Source organism: Erpetoichthys calabaricus, chromosome 1 (genome assembly GCF_900747795.2).
Source record: "Erpetoichthys calabaricus chromosome 1, fErpCal1.3, whole genome shotgun sequence".
NCBI lineage: Eukaryota > Metazoa > Chordata > Cladistia > Polypteriformes > Polypteridae > Erpetoichthys > Erpetoichthys calabaricus.
In genome coordinates, this window is record NC_041394.2 from 290,740,990 (window position 1) to 290,754,237 (window position 13,248).

The window sequence follows — 13,248 nt, forward strand, 5'->3', positions numbered from 1 at the left end:
CCTCAATTTTGCAACATATATTGTAAAACTCTGTACAGTATTGCTATAAAAAAAAAAACATACTTAAAATTTTCCTGGGAGTTATAATGATCACAATATATTTAACACACAAATAATTCAATATAATGAAGTGAATTCACTACCATATTGTTGAGTGAATAATTATTTTCAGAATTCCTTTACATGTTTTCTTTCTTTTAAATGTAGGAAATAGTTAACTAGAAACTTGCAACCAAATTGGACCAAAGACCATACAGCTTAAAGTAGTATAAAGTAGGAGAGTATTTAAAAATGAGGGTGCATTTTCCCACCACTCATCATATAAAGGATATTAATAATAATTTTCTACACTTATATTGTGCCATTCTCACTACTCAAAACACTTTACATAGTGAGTGTGGAGCCACTTCTACCAACTTCACTTCAATAACACAAATACATTTATTGCAGATGTTAGGAAAAAAAGTGGAAAAAAGACTAGTGCTCATGTGTTACATCTATCCTATATTTATCATTTTTGTAAGTACCAAAATTTTAAAATAATCACGTATGTAGTATAAACACCAAGCCTCCAATCTTTAGCACACACCACTTCAAGAAGTAGTAGTAAATACTGGCTGAGATACAAACATTTGCATCTAAAACATTACAGAAGAATTGCAGTTTCAAGTAATGAATAACTACATTTTATTTAGCGCTCTCAATATTTAGTGCAGATAAAAAACCTAAGTTCTGTAACCAACAAATGATTAACTATTGTCTACTAAATTATGTATATCAGAGTACAGTATGAGTTTCAAGTAACTATATTAGAAACAAAATTCACAACACTTTCAGCAGTTAAGAAACATTAAGGCTGCACTGGCCTATGCCATAAGTGATATTTTACTGAAAGCATGACATTCCTCATGCAGTATACACATTTGTTCAGTTTACAAACAAACCTGATGAATCACTTAAGTCCAAGGCTCTCAAGGTAAAATAATATTGCCTCTAAACACAAGGTGTTTTCTTTTTTTTTGGATGAAGTATTCAATGCATGCTCATTAAAGATAGAATGGAAAAGTCTAATTTCTTAAACCAGCAACAATGATTTTTCTAGCTTCACGTAAATTGCATTTCCTGGATCTCAAACTGCTGAGAGATGATTTGGAAAATAAGCAAGTTGCTGTGATATATACTATGTTCCTGCAGTTTCCACACTGCATAATATATATATTTATTTAATTTTGTTTTTATAGATTTCAGACAAACAACCTAAAATATGTTAGGAGTTTGGTAATATGATGCTGCTCCTTTGCAACAAAGCAAAATAAAGTAATCTTTCTTTCCAAAAAAAAAAAAAAAAAATCTTTGCATCAGTTTTGCAGCATATTAGTACACCAATTGTGTGCTGCTGCAGAAAGGTTCAGCAAAGATTCCCTTACATACTGTTTCCTTCGAGTGCAAAGAGTTATTGTATTTACAAGCATTCAAATTACTTTGGAAACTAGTACACTAAGCTTTAATGATTCAAGTGTTATTTACATTTGTCCTGAAGGCCTGCCTTGATCAGCTTGATCAGAGTAATGTGCATGTGCTATTACCTACTAAGTGTTTAAGTCATTAGTGATGTTGACTCCACAGCAACTCCATAATAAACAGGAGTATGTTTACTTCAGTCACAGAAAAAAGGAGTGAGCATAAAACATCTTGGCTGTCGTCAAAATCGCTCCCCAATGCCTTTATTTATTAAAAACATTTGAAGAAAGCCTTGAGGTATACAGTACTGTATATACTTACTGGCTTCAAAACACCTGGAATGACAGTTGCTTATCTCAGGGTCACCAAACATAACCGGTGACAGGGAAGTCAGCTCAGAATATTACTGGTACACAGTTCCCTTTTTCCAAGTGTAAGGATTTACTACCAATACTTCGATGCCTGGTACTCTTAGGCACTTTAGCATTTTTCCAAGTTGCAAATATGTTTATCTGTAGTGCACCTCACCTCCAAATATTACTGCAAAACTTGTTTCAATTGCTGTCCATTCTTGCAGCAGTAGCTTTTAAGTCTAGAGCACCTGCCAGCTGGTTTTACATCCTAAGCAGGAAGGCCTCATCATATCATAGTAATCTAGACTTCTTCACAATTTAGTTATTGTACTATCATGATGTTGTCCATCTGACCCTCTGTATCTAATCTTTTTTCCCCTGCCCTAACCGCTTGTTCATTAAAAAAAAAAAAAAAAACCCAACATTATTTTGGGACAGAGTTCCTGGTAGTTTATGTGAGGTTTGCACTCCAGCCTCACGAAAGACATTTGTGTGGAAACTTAACATTTCATTCTGTCCACACATTGATGTAAGCATTTAAAGTTTGGAACCGCTCTCAGTTTCCCCAATATTTCTCTGTGAAATGGAGTATTAAAGTACACCACCACTTTGCTGGCAGATTTATAGACAGTTCATATAAATCAACATTTAGTGTGGTAAAACCCATTTGTTATTAGTAGGCTAAATAGGATTTCATAAATAGAGTTGAAAAACTAAGTAGTCTGACAATGTTCACATATCAGGTGGTAAAAGTTTCCACTGTTCCATGAAATAATTAATCCTTTGTCTAGCTTGCAAATTGAGGCAGGAAGTTGCAAGAATTGTATGTATGTTGGACCAACTGTGGTCAGGCTTACATAAAAAAATTTGGGAGCAAGTGGAGAATAAGCAAGTGAATTACCTGAAGATCTAATAGATTGCTTAATTATTTTCATAAACAAATTGTTAAGTACAGATAGCAATCCCAATACTTAGCTTCAAGTTAGGTCCACAAGTATTTGTACAGTGACAATTTTCATAATTTTGGCTCTGTACTATACCACAATGGATTTGAAATAAACAAATCATTAAGTGATAGAAACTGTAGACTTTCAGCTTTAATTTAAGGGGTTTACCAAAAATATTCTATGAGCTGTTTAGGAATGACGGCCATTTTTCTAAAGGCTCAAAAGTATTGTGTTGTGACTGGCCCTTGGGTATTTCATGCTGATAATTTGCATTATAGACTCTGTGAGACGAGTTATCTGTGCTTGTAGCCAAATATGCAGGTCAATCTTCAAGTTTCACATCAAGAGAGAAGGAGGTGTGTGCCCGATGCATGCATAATAATTAGCCATGTGGCATGGCAAGAAAATAACCTTGAAGGAGCCTCATGAACCAAACCTCCCAAAAGAGAAGATTCTATGTAATAACAACTAAAGATTTATTACTATTTACAAGACGTTTCTATCCTTTTAATTGAATAAAAAGTGCAAAGCATCAGCACAAACAGGTTAGGGAGCCTTCAGAGCAACTTCAAAAAACTGAATGAGCCAGCAGTTTCAATCATGACACGCCAGTTTGAATTTTTCTGTCTTTAAAAGACCTACATATTTTTTCTGACTTTTAATTTAGATTTCGTCACTTGTGTTTTGTTTTGATGAAATATATGATTGCACGTCTCTGACTGTTTTCTTTCTTCTTTGATCTCACGGAGGCACGGTGGTGCAGTGGTTGGCACTGCTTCCGCACAGCTCAGGTCACCTTTTTGGCCACAATAATGAAACACATGCAGCATAAATAATAAGTTATCCCTGCTTATGTATTATAATAAACAGTTCTGATTTTAAAATATTGTGTTAATTGCATATATCCAAAGTGCTTGGCTAGACCACTATATACAGCAGGTCCACCTACTTTTTTAGGTGCAGCTGACATCTTTGAATTGCCAGAAGTCAACAGCGTTTGTGAGCAACTTTGAAGATAAAGTTAAGCCCGATTAAAACTATCAAATACTAGACAGTAAAACTATCCGACTGAGAAATGTTATAAGCCATTAAGCAAATACAAGTTGGTATCAGAACCAAAATGCTAAAACCATAACTCAAGGTGATAAATGGAATGCTATAAGTCATTAACCATAGCGTTTGTTCAAGGTTTTCTCATCAATGTGCAGGTCGATCTTCAAGTGCCACATCAGTATAAGAGAAGGAGGTGCATGCCCTATGCATGCATAATAATTAGCTATATGCAGATACACTTTGAATGAGCCTGACATCACACCTCCCCAAACACAAGAGACTCTCTAAAATAATAATAATGAAAGGAATACTTTAGATGCTTTTTTTCACTCATTTTATTGAATTAAATGAAAAGTGGGATATGTTAAAGTATTTGCAAACTTATTTAGAAAAATGTATTGTTAATGGTGAAGCTCAATTGGAAAATGTTATGTTTTTTAAAATTATGTTATTTAAAACAAGATAAATAAACTCCAATGATTAATCTTTTCTTCTGACTACTTTACTCCTTAAAATAAACTCCAATGATTAATCTTTTCTTCTGAATACTTTACTCCAGCATCACAATCAAGTAACAGAAGTTAAGTGATCAGTCTTACTGTCTTTTTAAAAATCATCACATCCTGACACCTCCACCTCCACCATTAAAAAGATTTTTTTTCAGCTTTACTGAATCTTACAATAACCATTTACACTAGCAGTGATACACCTCAGAAATCTGTTTCTTCTTTTGAAGTAAAGTTGCTGTTTTATTAACAATGCATTTGCTATACAATTTTCTCTTTTAGTAATATTAATGTGAGAAATATACTTGACAGAAAACAAAAACGTTTACTGTTTTTTTTATTTATAGCTATTGCTATTTCTTTATGTTTGGCTCTTCTGTTATATGGATAATAATCCACTTCTTGGATCCCACTATATTACCAATATTTCATATTTAGGACATCAGATTAAAATGCTTCAGAATCCCTGTCATGGACAAGTAAAGTCAAAAAGCTGTTAAGAACACTTTATTCAAAATAAAAGTTATCCAAACATAGCACTTCCAATGCTTGTGAATGTCATACAGTAAATAAGCTGCACATATCATACAGACAGTTTTACCTGGAAGAAAAAGTATATTTATGCAAATGCTTATTTTGAAATCATTACAACTGAATGAATAAAGAGCTTTGTCTCTATTTATATAAAATAAAAAATGTAACAGTCAGAGCATGTCATGTTTACTAACTGTACATATACACAATTCCTTCAAGGCATTTAAGGTGTTAAACACAATACATACAATGGAAACTCAAATATAAGTAGAGGTCATAAGCTTTTTCTAACCATTTTTGTTTTATGTAATTTAAGCTGACATTTTCCTTGAGGCAGAACTATACGTTAAATTATTACATTTTGATAAAAGAAAACCTGTTTCATAATATTTCATGTTATTATTGTGACAGAATACACCAGGTTTTTAACTTGTAAATTAATTTTTTTTATAGTGTTGATCTTCAGTCTTTAAGGTGTTTTTAGAACACATCGCGAAATATCGGTCAAATTAATTGCAGTTTAAGTCCATATTACTCTGGTCTAGTTGTGTACCATCATCTTTTATAGGCAAATTACAGGCAGTGACAGGTATTGCGACTATGAATAACATGGCTGCAGGATGATCACAAAATGAAAGCAACCGAAAACAGAACACAGAATGGTATCAAGTTGATGACCATAATGAATAAATTCTAAAAATAATGAGAAAAATTCATGTGATATTTTTAATAAATATTAGTTATTACTTCATAGAAATAAAAACCATGACACATTACAGTGTTAATTTCATGTGTATCTATCAAAATGTACAGCTCCAGGCAATAGTTTGGACACCCCTGGCCACACATATATGTTTATTTTAACTTGTTTTGTTAATTTCCCCAAATAAGTTGTAACTGTAAATTACAATAACATTTTCATAAAAATGCCACTGTTTCAATTTGCTTGCTGTTAAAGCTGTATTTACTATTGTACTTCAAATGTCAATAAAATATGTGTTTTGGTTAGGGTTGTTTCCATGGAATCGCATTTCTTACAGAAATAAATGTAGTTACCGGCCCAAATACATGGCACAAAAAAAAAAAAAAAAAAGTACTGAAGCAATATGCTCACCTTATGTGTTACAATGGTAACTCGAGGGTTGTCTAGATTCAGCCAGGAAGGAATCTGTCCATTGGTCACAATGAAGATATGCCTCACCCAAGGTGCATGTCTTTCCACAGATCTCAAAGAATACCGGAGTTCTTCATTATCTTCAAATCGGCTTGCAGAAATATCCTCATCCTGCTTGGACTTTTGGAGAAGAGGGAAGCTGGTGATGAATGTACATATGTAAAATCTACTTTAATAGCGTCATTCTTCCCACAGATGAAACCTGGAATATCTTTAACAATAACCGTTTTGAGTTTGTTATTTTTCACACATTCCTCAAACACTGCTAATTGAATACTCAAGTTTTCGCGGGTTTTTAATGGTGGTTATGCACTGCTGTATTACAGATGCCAAAACCCTACAGAAAACCATAACCTCAAAAATAATAAAAAAAAATTATACTCTATGTACAGTGTGTGTATACTGTATACAGTATATACTCAGTTAGGTCCATAAATATTTGGACAGAGACAACTTTTTTCTAATTTTGGTTCTGTACATTACCACAATGAATTTTAGATGAAACAACTCAGATGCAGTTGAAGTGCAGACTTTCAGCTTTAATTCAGTGGGGTGAACAAAGCGATTGCATAAAAATGTGAGGCAACTAAAGCATTTTTTAACACAATCGCTTCATTTCAGTGGCTCAAAAGTAATTGGACAAATTAAACAACTGGAAATAAAATGTTCATTTCTAATACTTGGTTGAAAACCCTTGGCTGGCAATGACAGCCGGAAGTCTTGAACTCATGGACATCACCAGATGCTGGGTTTCCTCCTTTTTAATGCTCTGCCAGGCCTTTACTGCAGCGGCTTTCAGTTGCTGTTTGTTTGTGGGCCTTTCTGTCTGAAATTTAGTCTTCAACAAGTGAAATGCATGCTCAATTGGGTTAAGATCAGGTGAATGACTTGGCCATTCAAGAATTTTCTACTTCATTGCTTTAATAAACTCCTGAGTTGCTTTGGCTGTATGTTTTGGGTCATTGTCCATCTGTATCATGAAACGCCGCCCAATCAATTTGACTGCATTTAGCTGGATTTGAGCAGATGTCTCTGAACACCTCAGAATTCATTCAGCTGCTTCTGTCCTGTGTCACATCATCAATAAACACTAGTGTCCCAGTGCCACTGGCAGCCATGCACACCCAAGCCATCACACTGCCTCCACCGTGTTTACAGATGATGTGGTATGCTTTGGATAATGAGCTGTTCCACGCCTTTTCCATACTTTTTTCTTGCCATCAATCTGGTAGAGGTTCATCTTGGCTTCATCTGTCCAAAGAATGTTTTTCCAGAACTGTGCTGGCATTTTTAGATGTTCTTTAGCAAAGTCCAATCTAGCCTTTCTATTCTTGAGGCTTATGAGTGGCTTGCACCTTGCAGTGCACCCTCTGTATTTACTTTCATGCAGTCTTCTCTTTATGGTAGACTTGGATATCGATACACCTACCCCCTGGAGAGTGTTGTTCACTTGGTTGGCTGTTGTGAAGGGGTTCCTCTTCACCATGAAAATGATTCTGCGATCATCCACCACTGTTGTCTTCCGTGGACGTCCAGGTCTTTTTGCGTTGCTGAGGTAACCAGTGCTTGCTTTCTTTCTCAGGATGTACCAAACTGTAGATTTTGCCACTCGTAATATTGTAGCAATTTCTCATATGGGTTTTTTCTGTTTTCACAGCTTAACACTAGAATTACCGGAGTTTACGAAAAAACTCGTAGATCCAGCCCACCTTAAATCGCTTCTTAAATCCGTTCACACCTCTCCGCCAGCGTCTTTTGTCCTCTAAATGTGCTGATAAAAGACAAGCTGCCAGCAGCCGGCTATTCCATCCCCCCTCCGACTTAGAACGTGAACGCACTTTTCCCAGCTCATGCCTTGATTGATTGTCTGGGAGTGAACTGGAGTTTTAGACTTGAAATAATAGATCGTTATTTGGAACACACGCATTTCATGTGTGTACCGTTTCTACAGTAATCTGTGTAAACACATTGTTAAAACAGAAAATTTTTCATATTTTAGTAATAAATGTTACAAAATGTAGGCATAAACTTTAGAATGTGTAAAGCCCGAGTTCCTAAGATCAAATAAACACTTCCACAAAAGCTTCACACGCCATACAACAGCTTCCGTGGCGTAGTGCGCTAAGATTTGCCTCTCAAAGCGAGTAGCTTTTCTCTGCCTCACAAACATGAGTTCAATTCCCCGCTGGGGATAAAGTGTTACTTCTTTTTTTTCTTTTTAACCTCAAACGGACATAAAATTTGTAAATTGGTATGCACTGTCAGTTAATGAGATTGTTATATTTTCATGTGGGATGCTCCTTTTAAAATATTTTTTTTAACAATTGAGACTGCAATTAACATGAACAACTGTCCTTATAACTTATTTTTTCAACATCCATAACACACAGACAAACAGAGCACTGCGTAATACAGAGACAGACAGGCAGAGATATACAAATAAACAGGGAAGGCACATGTACTGAAAGAAAAAAAAAATCAACACGTGCATTGTTCCTGCAGCACTGAATAAGCTCACGCGCTCTAACATCACCCCTCCCCCATCTGACTCTCTAAGTAACAGCGCAAGTACAGACGCAAATCAAGTGCATGTGTGTACTGTATAATATTAACAAAAAGAGCAGCTTACTACTGAAAACGGCAAATATAGGAGTGAGTGGGGATCGAACCAGGACTCTTGATTACACTTGGTTTGCGTCTGTACTTGTGCTGTTACTTAGAGAGTCAGATCGGTGGAGGGGTGATGTTAGAGCGGGTGAGCTTATTCAGTGCTGCAGGAACAACTCACATGTTGATTTTTTTTTTCTTTCAGTACATGTGCCTTCCCTGTTTATTTGTATATCTCTGCCTGTCTGTCTCTGTATTACGCAGTGCTCTGTCTGTCTGTGTGTTATGGATCTTGAAAAAATAAGTTATAAGGACAGATGTTCATGTTAATTGCAGCCTCAATTGTTAAAAAAATATTTTAAAAGGAGCATCCCACATGAAAATATAACGATCTCATTAACTGACAGTGCATACCAATTTACAAATTTTATGTCCGTTTGAGGTTAAAAAGAAAAAAAAGAAGTAACACTTTATCCCCAGCGGGGAACTGAACTCATGTTTGTGAGGCAGAGAAAAGCTACTCGCTCTGAGAGGCAAATCTTAGCGCGCTACGCCACGGAAGCTGTTGTATGGCGTGTGAAGCTTTTGTGGAAGTGTTTATTTGATCTTAGGAACTCGGGCTTTACACATTCTATAGTTTATGCCTACATTTTGTAACATTTATTACTAAAATATGAAAAATTTTCTGTTTTAACAATGTGTTTGCACAGATTACTGTAGAAACGGTACACACATGGAATGCGTGTGTTCCAAATAACAATCTATTATTTCAAGTCTAAAACTCCAGTTCACTCTCAGACAATCAATCAAGGCATGAGCTGGGAAAATTGCGTTCACGTTCTAAGTCGGAGGGGGGATGGAATAGCAGGCTGCTGGCAGCTTGTCTTTTATCAGCACATTTAGAGGACAAAAGACACTGGCAGAGAGGTGTGAATGGATTTAAGAAGTGATTTAAGGTGGGCCGGATCTACGAGTTTTTTCGTAGACTCTGGTAATTCTAGTGTTAAGGATGGCTTCTTTCACCTGCATGGAGAGCTCTTTTGACCGCATGTCGTCTGTTCACAGCAAAAGCAAATGCAATCACCACACCTCACATCAACTCCAGGCCTTTTATCTGCTTAATTGATAATGACATAACGACGGACTTGCCCACACCTGCCCATGAAATAGCCTTTGAGTCAATTGTCCAATTACTTTTGAACCCCTGAAATGAAGGGATTGTGTTAAAAAAATGCTTTAGTTGCCTCACATTTTTATGTAATCGTTTTGTTCACTCCACTGAATTAAAGCTGAAAGTTTGCACTTCAACTGCATCTGAGTTGTTTCATTTAAAATTCACTGTAGTAATGTACAGAACCAAAATTAGAAAAAAGTTGTCTGTCCAAATATTTTTGGACCTAACTGTATATATACATTCACACATACCTATACACATACATACATATACATATACACATACAGTGCATCCATAAAGTATTCACAGCGCATCACTTTTTCCACCTTTTGTTATGTTACAGCCTTATTCCAAAATGGATTAAATTCATTTTTTTCCTCAGAATTCTGCACACAACACCCCATAATGACAACGTGAAAAAAGTTTACTTGAGGTTTTTGCAAATTTATTAAAAATAAAAAAACTGAGAAATCACATGTACATAAGTATTCACAACCTTTGCTCAATACTTTATTGATGCACCTTTGCCAGCAATTACAGACTCAAGTCTTGTTGAATATGATGCCACAAGCTTGGCCAGTTTCGCCCATTCCTCTTTGCAGCACCTCTCAAGCTCCATCAGGTTGGATGGGAAGCGTTGGTGCACAGCCATTTTAAGATCTCTCCGGAGATGTTCAATCGGATTCAAGTCTGGGCTCTGGCTGGGCGACTCAAAGATATTCACAGAGTTGTCCTGAAGCCACTCCTTTGATATCTTGGCTGTGTGCTTAGGGTCGTTGTCCTGCTGAAAGATGAACCGTCACCCCAGTCTGAGGTCAAGAGTGCTCTGGAGCAGGTTTTCATCCAGGATGTCTCTGTACATTGCTGCAGTCATCTTTCCCTTTATCCTGATTAGTCTCCCAGTTCCTGCCGCTGAAAAACATCTCCACAGCATGATGCTGCCACCACCATGCTTCACTGTAGGGATGATGCCAGGTTTCCTCCAAACGTGATGCCTGGCATTCATACCAAAGAGTTCAATCTTTGTCTCATCAGACCAGAGAATTTTCTTTCTCATGGTCGGAGAGTCCATCAGGTGCCTTTTGGCAAACTCCAGGCAGGCTGCCATGTGCCTTTTACTAAGGAGTGGCTTCGGTCTGGCCACTCTACTATACAGGCCTGATTGATGTATTGCTGCAGAGATGGTTGTCCTTCTGGAAGGTTCTCCTCTCTCCACAGAGGACCTCTGGAGCTCTGACAGAGTGACCATTGGGTTCTTGGTCACCTCCCTGACTAAGGCCCTTCTCCCCCGATCGCTCAGTTTAAATGGCCGGCCAGCTCTAGGAAGAGTCCCGGTGGTTTCGAACTTCTTCCACTTACGGATGATGGAGGCCACTGTGCTCATTGGGACCTTCAAAGCAGCAGAAATTTTTCTGTAACCTTCCCCAGATATGTGCCTCGAGACAATCCTGTCTCGGAGGCCTACAGACAATTCCTTTGACTTCATGCTTGGTTTGTGCTCTGACATGAACTGTCAACTGTGGGATCCTTATATAGACAGATGTGTGCCTTTCCGAATCATGTCCAGTCAACTGAATTTACCACAGGTGGACTCCAATTAAACTGCAGAAACATCTCAAGGATGATCAGGGGAAACAGGATGCACCTGAGCTCAATTTCGAGCTTCACGGCAAAGGCTGTGAATACTTACGTACATGTGCTTTCTCAATTTTTTTATTTTTAATAAATTTGCAAAAATCTCAAGTAAACTTTTTTCATGTTGTCATTATGGGGTGTTGTGTGTAGAATTCTGAGAAAAAAATGAATTTAATCCATTTTGGAATAAGGCTGTAACATAACAAAATGTGGAAAAAGTGATGCGCTATGAATACTTTCCGGATGCACTGTACACACGCATATACACACGCACACACACACACGCACACACACACACATATACATCTATATATACACACACAGAAATATACATACATTTTTATATATATACATGCCAACAACATCAAAAACACCTGCTTAATATGGTATAGGTCCCCCTTGTGCTTCCAAGGCCCTTGTTTATTTTGTGAATCCTTTATTTCACTTTTAATAACCTGTTTTCATAACTTTCTATATCTTGTTTATAGAATTACTCAAATATTTATTTTTTAAAAAGTTATAGGGAGATCAGTTTTAAAATGGTTTCAATTAGTTATTGAAAACAAAATAGTCCATGCTGGTGTAAACATCAGTAGGAAATCTGATGAACAGATCTCCACTCAGATAGAACTCCTAATCTTGCACTCAATGCAGCTGAAATAAGCTCAGGGCTTCGTCCTAGTAATGACACTTTGCAGATGAGAAGGCTTAAGGTAATGGAACCACTGTTTAGGCTCCACCTGGCTATACTGAGGAAAACTAGTATGAAATACCAAAAGAGTAGCCTAGACTTAAGTGGTCAATACACAAGAAAAGCAAGACATCCCTGAACAGAGAGTAAGAATATGGAATAAGTGAAAGTACGAGTGTGTGCGGCAGTAGCCTGGGTAAGGTGAGATGTCAGAATATCAGCAACCAGAGCCCACCCCTTAAATCAGAAGAGTTTGAGAAAGAAGGCAAGCCATGTCTTGCTCCTAGTTCATATCCTATTTGAAGGCATTTTCTGTGACCCTCAAAAAAAATAATAGGAGATTGAAATCACCAGAACTCTTTGTGCTCTTAGAGTGCTGTGTTACTGTATATCGTCCAATGAACAAGGCAACTGAGATGAACCTGTGACAGAGCTATGAAGACAACTTAAATTTTCCAGCTGTTAGCAGGACTAGACAGAGGCTGACAGAAAGTGGTCTACATTTAAAAGGAATTGCTGCTCACAAGAAAAGTTTTTGTCATACAGCATTTAAGTGTGTCAATGTGATGAAAAGTAGCTTTTCCACATGATGCTTGAATATTTTTTTATTTTCAGCATGCATGTCCTTGTATAATTAAATTTAGTACACTTAAGATATGCATGTCCAAAAAGATAACATTCTCCATGCCTTTTCAAACTGCATACATTCAGAAGTGATATCATAGTTTACAGTTGGACCAAAATCAGAGCTTTCTCAGCTCACAACCTGCCTTAGTGAAATTAAAACCTGGATGGAGCAGAACTCTTTAAAATTAAATTGCAATAAAACTGAACTCCTGCAAATTGGGACTAAAATGCAACTTAATAAAATGAGCTCCTTCCCAGTCCATCTTGGCAGTGATCTCATCAGACCTGCCTCTACTGTAAAAAATCTTGGTGTCATTTTTGACTCCTCCCTCACTTATTCCGCCCACATAAATCACATTAAGAAACTTTCTTACTTTCACCTCCGTAACATATCCCGTGTTCGCTCCTTCCTCTCCTTCTCTAATGCTGAGAAACTTGTCCATGCTTTTATCACATCCCGCATCGATTATTGTAATTCCCTACTGG

General features: G+C 36.8%; 1 protein-coding gene across 1 annotated transcript in view; it reads right to left on the minus strand.

Moving 5' to 3' along the window:
- Positions 1–13,248, minus strand: part of gnptab (N-acetylglucosamine-1-phosphate transferase subunits alpha and beta) — a 123,056-nt gene that overhangs the window by 54,129 nt on the left and 55,679 nt on the right. The window contains exon 9 of the mRNA XM_028816454.2: positions 5,969–6,148. Within this exon, the coding sequence (XP_028672287.2) occupies positions 5,969–6,148 (180 nt within the window). The remainder of the gene's footprint in view (positions 1–5,968; positions 6,149–13,248) is intronic.